Source organism: Perognathus longimembris, chromosome 2 (genome assembly GCF_023159225.1).
Source record: "Perognathus longimembris pacificus isolate PPM17 chromosome 2, ASM2315922v1, whole genome shotgun sequence".
Taxonomy (NCBI): Eukaryota; Metazoa; Chordata; class Mammalia; order Rodentia; family Heteromyidae; genus Perognathus; species Perognathus longimembris.
Window position 1 is genome coordinate 33,165,238 of NC_063162.1, and position 12,446 is coordinate 33,177,683.

The 12,446-nt window shown below is 33.1% G+C and overlaps 1 protein-coding gene across 1 annotated transcript in view; it reads left to right on the plus strand.

The window, feature by feature from the left end:
• Positions 1-12,446, plus strand: part of Prkg1 (protein kinase cGMP-dependent 1) — a 919,569-nt gene that overhangs the window by 65,233 nt on the left and 841,890 nt on the right. Inside the window, exon 2 of the mRNA XM_048338777.1 lies at positions 3,106-3,272. Within this exon, the coding sequence (XP_048194734.1) occupies positions 3,106-3,272 (167 nt within the window). The remainder of the gene's footprint in view (positions 1-3,105; positions 3,273-12,446) is intronic.

Below are 12,446 nucleotides of genomic sequence, written 5' to 3' on the forward strand. Positions count from 1 at the left end.
TACCACTGAGCAATATCCCCAGCCTGAAAATTTACATTAAATTGATACAGGTGCATACACAAAAACCTTGAATTTGTTTTCTTCAGAGACTTGAGCTTAAATATTCTCCATTGGAAATGGAATTTGGGAAGCAATAACATCGTACAATATGCTGACACTCTGTGACATGCACTTGGACATTTGGGATAGTCTGGTGCGATTATTTTAGAGATCATTGTTTTGTCTCAACCTGATGTCTTCATAATATAGGTTAATATATCTGCCTCTGAGAGGAGGGAAAGTGACTTTCTTCAATCGTCTTTGGATGGAACTAATTATTTACTTCCAAGAGGGCTTTAGTTTGAATCTTTTCTTACTTCTAGTCTTTAGGTCTCTAATCAAACACTTTTTAATATTTCCCAAATGATAAAATGCTACTTGAGATGCAACAGATGGAGGTCCAGGGTTTTTAAGATATAGCCTTTATCATGTTAGGAGACATTGGATACACTATCATTGGTTAGACTAGCAAAATAGTGGAAAAAGAGAAGATAATACAATTGAATTCCTGTAATAGTATAATTTAGCTCAACTCCTTTTTATAGTTTTAGTTTTTTTTAAATCTGTGATAAGGATTTGAACTCCGTATCTGAAGCGTTTGTTCATTGTCTGGCAGTCTGCCACCTGAACCATGACTCCAGTCCTTCAAGTGAATTTCTTAATGATCAAGAAACTCTGATATTTACATCAATAATTATAGACCAAGAGATATTGGGAGTCACTATGAAGATACTGTGGGTATCTTTGAGGTTATTACTAATGAAGAAAATTAAGGAGACTTTATGAAATGGGTGTAGACAAGTTTCACATCTTGTTTTAAGATCTGAAGAGAAGCAACCTTTTGCCTCAAGACAATGTTTTAGCAAGTGAGAATTTTAAACAAAAGTTAAAACACCAATTCTGTAGTCATGAAACTAAAGAACTGTCCAATGAAATGAAGTCTCACAAGAAGGAATGTTTAAGTAGAGAGCATCTGAAAGTTCTTAATATCTTGATATGTGTCTCATAGCATCATCTATTTTTTTCTGAATAATTACTTATTTATTGTCAAAGTGATGTACAGATTAACGGATTACAGTTTCATATGTAAGGCACTGGGTACATTTTTAATGTGAGAATTCCTGCCCTTAGCATGAACTACAAGCCCCATGAAAGCTTATCCATTGAAGACTAATGTTGCATGCATCAGTAACAATCAACTGGTATAAATTACAGGAGCCATTGATTCATTTTATTTTTGCTGAAAGCACAATTGCTTTTCATTAGTTACTTTCAAAATGGAAAAAATGATACAAAACTATGGCCATTATAGAAAACTTTACAGATAGAAAGGTAGGAAAAAGAATTCTGTCATCCAAGGCAAGGAAGTCATAAATTTGTTATCTTGCTTTGATATTATCTCAAGTGTTAATTTGATGCTAATTAATCCCAGTTCTGTGATTGTAACTAAAACTACTACCATCTTTATCTCTCTCTGAGTACTCTTGAAGGGAACTATATTGTTACTAGTGTTCACAAATGAATCTGTTGGTTTTTTTAAATATCATTTTTAGAGATTACAAAATGAAGTCTTAAAAGCATAAGGCATATTTTAGGTGACAGGTCTAGGCTAGGAATCAAGTATAGGTGACTAAGAAAATAACTAAAAATATTTCATTATGAATATATTAACCCTATAAACCATTCTGAACCTTGCCTTTTCACTTAAAACTATTACCATGTCCCCATGCCATTAATATTCTTTATCAATGTAATTTTAATCGCAGCATAATAGTGCACTCTAGGCTTGTTCTGCACTGTGATGAATTTTAAATTGTTTCCATCCTTATGTAATGTTTTATAACTCAAAAGCAAATCATTATGAAACATTGGACATTGTGGCTAGGTCAGTTCTTTGAGGTCTAGGTGAGAAGTCACCCCTCCTCCCCTTCCCAAAAAGACTGCATCAGTGGTTACTTCTATAGATTACGTTCTGGAAAGCTACTTGCTAAATCAGTCTGGACAAAGGCCAGCTTCTATTCGGATATTTTAAATTACCATTTCAAATATAAAATATCAAATACATTGCTTCCTTCTTGTTTTGGTAGTGACTTGGCTCTCTTCATTTTTGGTTTCTGATTTGTGTGATGATATTCTCCATTCTTCCTGACAAAATATCCCTTACATCTCTTCCTCTTTAAATGCTGTCTTGATAGTGTTTTGACACTTCTTATTCTGATGAATAAAATTATCATTATTTTTTTTACATTCTACAAAACTTTCCTGTTAATCATTGCATCCCAATGATAGACTTTGTACATATTTTTCCTCTGACTGCCTGTGTTTAAACTCATATCTAAATCATGGCATTCCAAGTACCTTGTTTGATACAGTTTTTTCTGTCTGGTTACCATAAATTAAGATGCTTGAGGAAATAATATTCTCGAAATAAGCATGAGATGTAGATTAACACAAAGCCATCACATTTCTGCCAGTGATTTCATTCAGCTAATTAGATATCAATTCTTTCAAATTTCCATTCAGACTATTTCTGGAGTTACCCGTATTATGAATAGCCATACAGTAGAAATTGTGTATGTAGCAGAGAATAGATTACAAACGTCTTCTAATAAGGTAAAGCACAATATCTAGTAGTAGAGGTCCCAAAGTAAACAAATCATGCTTCATTTCTCTAATATTAAAATGCTTGCCTAGAGTTCTTTTATACAACATTTTTGAAAATAATTCTTCCTATTTTTTGTACATTTTCATATTTATTCTTAAACCATATTACAAACTTCTGTTGAAAATGTTTGGTCAGTAGCTTGTCCAGAGTGTTGTGGTTAAAGAATTTGTAAAACATAGTGAAATAGCATAATTTTTGTTGTTTGGTGTTCACTAGGTTATTTAGTTTGTTTAAAGGAAAATTTGTCTGTGCTTTTCTGCTTAGATCTTCAGAAAATTATTAGACTCTTAGCAAGAAAATGCATTTATAATATGACATTGGAATGCTTGGAGCCACTAAGCCTCCCAAGCTAAGAAAAAGCCTGTCAAATGTGTCAGTAACTTGTTTTCCTCTTGCACTAGGTCCAAGGATCTTATAAAGGAGGCCATTCTTGACAATGACTTCATGAAGAACTTAGAGCTGTCCCAGATCCAAGAGATTGTGGATTGTATGTACCCTGTGGAATATGGCAAAGACAGCTGCATCATCAAGGAAGGAGATGTGGGGTCACTGGTGTATGTCATGGAAGGTATGGTTTGTAACCCTGATCTTCTCTGACTTTCAAACATCCCCTTTCCATATTATCAGCTTGCACATTCACAGATTGCAATGGAAAACATGGGGCAATGCTGTTTTCCATTCTTTGGTCGAGAAATGATTTGAAAAGAGGTGAAACACTACTAGAGAGAGTGAAGTATAACACTAGTAATTGTGTGAAGTGTTCCTGTCTGGAATATTAATACAAAAGTCCAATTCAGACCTGGGCAAAGGTGATAATGTGAGAAACAGATGCTATTTCTTACACTGACTGAGATGGCACACTATTAGGTCATTGAGAACATTTATAAAGCTTCAGTGAAAGCTCAAGTAATTGGACATATTTTAGTCAGATAATCAAGGTAGCTTAAACTCTATCCTTAAATTTTAATTCATGACTGTATGCCAGTGTCTCAGGACTATAATCCTAGCTACTTAGGAGGCTGAGATCTGAGGATCACTGCTGGGCAGGAAAGTCTGTGACTCTTAGTTCCAATTAACCACAAAAAGCTGGAAGTGAAGCTATGGCTCAAGTGGCAGAGCACTAGCTTTGAGCACAAAAGCTTAGGGACAGTACCCAGGCCCAAAGGTCAAGCCCAATGATATATATATATATATATATATATATATATATATATATACATACATATATAATGTTTTTTTCTATAATATTAATGCAAAATATTTTCAGTGTATTCATGATAGAAACATATTCATAAACATTGAATGGCATATTAGCTGTCTAATTAGTTGGAATGATAACTTGTTTTATACATTTCACACAAACTGAGATGAAATAGCTTTGAAATTATCCAGAAGCATGTAATAGGCAAATGTATTTGGTGCTCAGGTAAATTCTCATAATGCTTATTTCTAATTTGGAATTCAAAATAGCATGTTTTCATTTTGTGAGAAGAAAGAAGCACGAGATAATGCCTGAATCAGCTAAGACAAAAGTGAATTCAGAAATGGGTATTATATAATGAAATGGGCACACCCAAACAATAGATTGTTTATTAGGGGTGATTCATGTTTCACGCATAACATTTATGTCAAATGAGTCATTATTTATGTCATTCCATAGCTGTGAACTTTGTGAAGATCATTCAGAGACAAAGCATGTGCGGAAAATAATTTCTTTGAGTGTCACCTATCCTATTTTTTTCAAAGGAAGATATTGTTTCTTTCTAGCAATAGTTCATAACTGCTGGTGTTTTGGTTCCTCAGGAGATACTGGGCAATCTATAGAGGCATTTTTGCTGTCATATTTGGGATGGGTGTTGAAGAGGCTACTGGTTTCTGATGGATAAAGATCATTTATGCTACTCAAAAAGTGTGTTACCTTAAACAAAATATTATCCAGTTCCAAATGTCATCAGTGATGAACTCTGATGAACTCTGCTTTCTTCCTGATTTATGGGATTGTTAGTAAGCTAAATAGGATCATTTGCATGAATGTTTAATGGAAAGTAAAATCCATTACACAATACTAATAAGTATTATCTCTATTAATAAGCCATGGTCTTGACAGAATATAAGAAATATTCTTTGTGCATTTCTTATTCACTCTTTCATTTTTGTTAATAGTCTTTTTAGATAAACATTAACTATTCAGTTTAAAACATTTTCTGTTTGAAATGTTTTCTTTTCTCTTCTTCACAGTTGTCACCTATTATTTCAACATTATAAAGGTTTTCTCGTTATGCCCAAATAATACAAATATTTAGACTTAAGTACTAGTAAAATGAAGATGCTATCAACAAAAATATAAATAATGCACACTAGTCAGATAATTGTGGGAAATGGGGCAAGGACATATGTAGGAATTGAGCAGGATGATGGAAAAAATAGAGGTTAAGTATAAATTATGACACTAGAGCCAAATCTTCTAGGAACTACTAAAAATTGGAAGTCACATTTAAAGTCACTGCTTAGATTAACTTCCTATGATTTCATATATTATATATGTATATATGTGTGACTACATATACACACATATATGTGTATATATATATATATATAGAGAGAGAGAGAGAGAGAGAGGCAGGCATCTTTGAACAAGGTATATCTTCAGTTTAGGTGTTTTAAAATGCTGACTATTCCTTTCAAGGATATAAAATTTGATACCAGTGGGTGGTTTCCTTTCATTTTGAATATTTCTTATGAAAATAGATTTCTACAAAACCTTGTGAGCCTTAAAACTGTCCATTGCATTGCTGTTTTGTAGAACTAAATGCAAGTTTTGTGACTATATTAGAAGAACCTTGGAAATCAGAGTTAACATTCACTGAATGCCTAGAACATTGTCCAATATGTAGAGCATGCCTTTCCTAAATTCCTTCCATATATAAAACTTACTTATTCCTCAATAAAATTCTGTAAAAGACTACCATTTATTATACACTTGCAAAGAGGAAGCATTTAAGGTCCCAATATATTTTTTTTTACTATTTCCTGGTATATTCAAAGTTTATACCCAAACAGTCTTGATTTAGAGTGCAAGTGCTTAACCACAAGGGTGTGAACAAACTATGAGTGGATGCTCCAATTTAGTTTAAAGAAAGCTGCAGATTTTCCTCTACCTAAGGTGAGCTGTCACTCTTCTATTCAGCTTTCAGCTGACAGGATGAGTTCCACATTATTGCAGGGTAATCATCTTAACTTCCTAACTCAAAGCCTACTGCTTTAAATATTAACCTCACCTAAAAATATCTCTACATAAGCATTTTGCCATCATGTTTGACTAAATATTTGGTATCCTGAGCTAGCTAACTTGACACTGACCATTCTCTTTCCCAAGTCCTTATCATTGTGACACATATGTACTGTCTTCATAAACTATACTTAAATCTCCAAATTAAGACAATAACAAGGTCAGGCTGTAGTGGACATAATGTAAATACTTGGTATGATTGAAAATTCTTTAACTTTTTCCCCAGAAAAAAATACAGAGCCATTGTATAATGTGATGCCTTTTAAACTCATTGATATGCCTATACCACAAATACTATCATGCAAATGAATACAAAGAGATAGTCAATGCATGCTACAAAAAGATAAAAGAAGAAACATATGTGTTACTCACATTCATATACAGAAGTATATTCATCAAAAAATAAGTAAGACGTAGTTATGAGGGACAAGTATATTACTTCCTTCAGCTAATATTACTAAACTTTATCCCTTTTTTACTGCTAAATTGTCAAAGTAGCACATCATCCTAATTAACTATTAAGAACTTCATTCTAATTATCCTTTTAAAAATAGGATTCTAAATAATACAACAGCATTCTGAGGCATGAGTTTACTGAGATGTCTTGATTGCCTTTAAACTCAACAAAATGACCATAATCTCATAAACTGGCGACAATTTTAAAAAACTTCATATGAGCAATATGATTATTCTTATTCTTATTCTTTAACTTTATGCCAAAATAAACATGGTCATTTAAAATACTATAAGTTTTAACTGAGGAAATATTTTTTAGCATTTAATGAGTTCTTAAAATCAATACATTCAGTCTTATGGTGTAGATAATAAACTCTTGATAAAGGTGAATTCATTTCCATATGTAAACAGTAATATTTATTAACAATATAGGATAGTAATAATGGATGAATTTACTATAAAGGATTTCCACAAACTTACTATCAAGATCTTTCAGTAAAACATTCAAGCAGATTAAAAAACATGTCAGTTCAATTTTTCCTATCTCTCTTCAGTAAAATAAAGTGTTCTTCATAAAATTGCTTGTGTAACATATGCTTTAAGTAATTTTTTAAAAGTCTGGGCAATGTCCCAAGTGTTACTACATACCTAAATGCCAGGGTTTCTCATGGTTTTAACAAAAGATAATAGTCATATGGAAGAACTTTACTAATTAGGATGGCTGGAAAAATCATCTGGGAGTAGTGTGCATATATTAACATGCATTTTCTAGCAACACAAAATGAGTTGTGTTCCTCTTAGCTACTTGCAGTGGCTGCCTAGTAGAAGTTTTAGTTGCAAATTTTGATAAGAGTTTTTTGGTATAAGCTTCTGAAGACATTACTGTAAGCAAACAAAAGTTTCTTCAGGCACCTTTAACATTTTGATTATATTTTCATAAGCTTCTCAAAGCATATTTGATCATAATTTATTTTTCTAAACTAATAAATATTGGTCTTATTTTATGACAAAATATTCACTATATTACTTTCACACTTGAAATTCTTTTTTCTTATAATTTTAAATTTCAGTTTACCTTCATTCAAAATAAAATTCTTCCTCCTTCCCTTCATCCTCTTTTCTTTCTCTTTCTTTCTTTCTTTCCCTCCCTTCCTCCCTCACCCCTTCCTCCCTTCCTCCCTCCCTCCCTTCCTTCCTTCTTATTTCTTTCTCTTTCTACTTTTGCCAGCAGCATGACTTAAACTCAGTAGCTGATTCTTTACCACCGGAGCCATGTTTCCAGCCCAATACATTCGGATTTAGTTATTTTTTAATTGGCAAAATTTTATTCTCTAGCAATCTAATTTGATATTCAACTATTAAAAACATCTAATTTATATTGGGGTGTGTGTTTGGTTTACTTATTGATAATGCACAATTTCATGAGTTTTTCTTGTGAAAACAGAAAAATGACTATTTTCTATAGCAAGTGTGATTCATTTTTTTCTGATCTTTGGTTATTTTAAGCTTGATGTAAAGAAATCTATTTTTTGTGAGGTGTTAGTGATAATAAGTTTGATTCTCTACCACTTTTTGTGTTAGAACTGAGGGCTTGGGTTCTGTCTTTTACTTTTATTCGCTCAAATCTACTGATCTTACTTGAGCCACAGCTTCATTTCTGGCTTTTGTGGCTGATTAGAGATAAGATTCTTATGGATTTTCCTGCCTGGGCTGGCACTGTGTGGTGATCCTCAGATCTCAGCCTTCTGAGTAACTAGGATTGCAGATGTATGCCACTGGAATCAGCTTTTCAGAGTCTCCCTGTGACATCTATTTTCATCGGCATTTGTCACAGTGTGGACATGCAGCACAGGAACCATCACTCCCAACCTGGATGCTTCACACCGCAAATTCTTTCCCTGCCCTAAAATTTACTCCCTTTATGTATTAAAATTATGTAGAAAAGATGACATGTGAAGAGTGATTGCATATAAAGCTGAACAATAATGGTCAATCTCTTTATCATCTGGCATTAAGAACAATAAGGGTAAAAGTCATTCAATGCATTTTCACATGAATTAGTTCTCAGTAAACTTAACACCAGAAGCTACCATTTCATTCTTTAAAATCAGGTGTTATCATTTGTCCTCAGAGCAGTTCCCATGTTAAACAAAAGCTATCATTAGAACAACTGAAATATGAATCTGTTAAATTCATTTCTTGCATTTACTTTATAGAACCAAGGTTTTAATGTTTATATTAAATAGCAAACTTATGTACTGCTTATATTAAAACGGAACCCAACAACCCAAATGTGTTTTTATAAAATCTTATCATAAACAAGGAGAAATCTTGAAGTACTAATTTTAAAATTTTAGATATATCTTTATTACATAAGCAATAAAAAGACAGAAAACTATTATATTTACATAGCACATGGACTATCACATTCACTTAGGCATAAATCTCAAAAGGGCTTTTAATGTATCTGAAGAAGATCAGGAAGCATTAAAAATACTCAGAAGAATTGACAATATATAATTTTTGTCATCTTAAAATGAAATTGTTTCAATGAATCTAGATAATCCTAAAAGTTATACAAGTTTAGGGAAGTCTAAATTGGACCAGCTGGAGGACACCAACATTCAACTAATTTATAATGCTCCAAAGGTAAAATGCAATCATATAAAACTGCCCAATTTAGGAGGAATTGTAGCAATGAAGGTATAACACCTCCTTGGAGTGAAGTTCTGTTGTGGGTTGAAGAGGAATTCTCTGTGGTGAAACTATAATGCATGTCCTGTATCTTCGCTAAACTCTGCGATTATGACTTCTAGGTGTGTGAACAGACCTCCAATTTAGCTTGTAAGAACACTGACTTCAAAGATTTCCTCTTGAAAATCACATTTATAATGCATGTGTTTGGTTTTGAACATTTAAGAAGTTTCTATTCATCTAATAATCCTAAACTTCTTTTTCTGCCACTTAATTTTTTTTGTATTATGTGTCATTGTATGTATGTTATATTTTACGTATTTTCTTTTTCTTTTTTTTTCCCTATTAATGGTATTTGAGTAGTTTCTAATTAATTTGCCTTATGAAATGGTGCTTTACAAAGTGATTCACTTTCTATTAACTGTGGAGCCTGATAAATATGTTCAGTAAATTGAAGTAGTTGATATCAAAAGTGGATTTCATGGGTCAAATTGTGTATGTAAATCTTCAAGTTTTCTTAGTAGTAACAAGTTCTACAAAGTGTTTTAACCTGATACTTGTCACTTACTTCTAAGTTTTCAGTTTGTGATTTCAGTTTACAACCCATGATTGCTAATGATATTAATATTTATTATATATAGGGGCTATTTATATTTTTACCTCTCATAATATTTTTGTTAACTTTTCTTTGGTTCCTTAAGTTTATGATTTTTTAGAGCTTAACCCCTGTTGATTAAATATGTTGAAAATATCTTCCTATCCATGTAGTTTTAATCCTACCCAGTGTCTTTCTGATGAAAAGAAGTTATTAATCTTAGTATGTTACAAAATGTCTTCCCCTTGATTGATTTTAATTCATGCCTGTAAGTGGGTGAGTGAGTATATATGTCCATAAAAGCCTATGCATGAAATGTGAGATATTGTCTATAAACAAGTTTCAATTTATAATCTAAAGCATACGTATCATTTTCTTTCTTTTTCTCTTCATCCTTTTTCTTTCTTTCTTTTTTGCCAGCCCTTTTCAAAGAAGTTAGAAAATCGGTGTGGTCTACATTTTGCTTCAACGTTTTCTTCTCTCTCTCTCTCTCTCTCTCTCTCTCTCTCTATATATATATATATATATATATATTTATTTATTTATTTATTTATTTGTTTATTTATTTTGCCAGTCATGGGGCTTGAACTGAGGGCCTGAACACTGTCCCTGGCTTCTTTTTGCTCAAGGGTAGCACTCTACCACTTGAGCCACAGCGCCACTTCTGGCCTTTTCTATATATGTGGTGCTGAGGAATCAAACCTAGGGCTTCATGTATGTGAGGCAAGCATTCTACCACTAGGGCACAGTCCCAGTCCCATACTCATCCTTTTCAAAGAAGTTAGAAAATCAGTGTGTTCTACATTTTGCTTCAATGTTTTCTTCTCTCTTTCTCTCTCTCTCTCTCTCTCTCTCTCTCTCTCTCTCTCTCTCTATATATATATATATATATATATATATATATATATATATATTTTGCCAGTCATGGGGCTTGAATTCAGGGCCTGAGCACTGTCCCTGGCTTTTTGCTCAAGGCTAGCACTCTGCCAACTTGGGCCACAGCGCCACCTCTGGCCTTTTCTATATATGTGCTGCTGAGGAATTGAACCTAGGGCTTCTTGTGTATGAGGCAAGCACTCTTGCCACTAGGCCATATTCCCAGCCCCCTCTTCAATATATTTTAACAATTCTTTGTAAATTGTCCAGAGATACAATAACTATACTTTTACATATGCTTGATGATAGTAATTTCTTTTTTTTCCCCGTTGATGGTGGATTTTATATTCAGAAACAATCACCAGTCATTTAGAGACAGATTTGATGTTAGGTGGTAGGATGATTATGCTGTGTAATGCATTTTTGTCTAGAATCTGTAAGGATATGTGTATATATTACATTTCAAAGTAATACCATTTGTTATACACATCCAGCAGAATTAAAAACTGAAAAACTCTTGAAGTGTAGTGCACTTACTACTCATTGATGTGATTTTGTAAACTCATGCTTTACTACACTATATAATATATATCATATAGGTATACACTAATAATATATATGTGTTCAACTAGTATGTATGTGTCCATCTGCACAGTAAATGATTACTAGCAGAATTGAAATTTATATGTTAGAAAGGGGGATATTGTAGTTTCTCTTATTTTAGAAGACAGCTGGGAGCTAAAATAATTGAGACTTGCCATGCTTATTTTTTTAAGTTGTAGTTGGAAAACCCCCAATTTAAAAAATTGATTCTTCTTGAGATTGGAAGGCAAATCATGACTCATGTTAACTAAGGCACTAGTATTTTCATTCTCACTATCACTTCATGCAGTTAGGGATTTTATTTCTGTGCTCATTCATATCTGTTGCATATAGGTCTTTGCAGTTTTCATTTTGAGAGAGTACCAGATGTAAAAGTATTTTTTTTTTGCCAGTCCTGGGCTTGAACTCTGGGCCTGAGCACTGTCCCTGGCTTCTTTTGCTCAAGGCTAGCACTCTGCCACTTCAGCCACAGTACCACTTGAGCCATAGCACCACTTCTGGCTTTTTCTATATGTGTGGTGATGAGGAATCAAACCCAGGCCTTCATGTATGTGATGAAAGCACTCTACAACTAGGCCATATTCCCAGACCCAGACTTCAAAGTTTTAAGTGTGGTTTTCTTTTCTGAAAAAAAAAAAATAACAACAAAAGCATTCTTAGCTGTAAAAGAGAGAAGAGAATAGCTCTTGGTGATACTGTAATAACACATTGATTTCTTGCTAATGAGGTAAAATTTACCTCACTCATCATTATGCGAAAATTGTCATAGAGTTTGCATGTGGAACGTTTAACAGGGTTCTACAGTTGTTTCAAGTTTATTTTAAAAACACATAGACATATTTCCTCAGGGAATTCAACAAGATTTGCAATGATTTTTGTGGGAGGTTATATAGACAAATGCTTTTAATATCCATCCCTCTAATGAGAAACATTGACTGGGTTGTCTTGTTTTGGCTCACTCTCCTAGGTGAGGATAGATTGGAGGTACTTCACAACACAAAGAACCTTCATTGTATGGCTACCATAGGAAATGACCCTGCCCCTGTCAACCCAGGCTACATCCAAATTTGAGAAATACTGATACTATTGTACATACTTATTTGAATTTCACTCTTTTAACTTTGATAGGCTGCAATCTGGGTCTGATATTTATATTTGGTCAATTTTATAAACTCCTTTTTTTTCTCTAGGTAGAATATTTTTTAAATTGTTATTGAAAAGATGATATA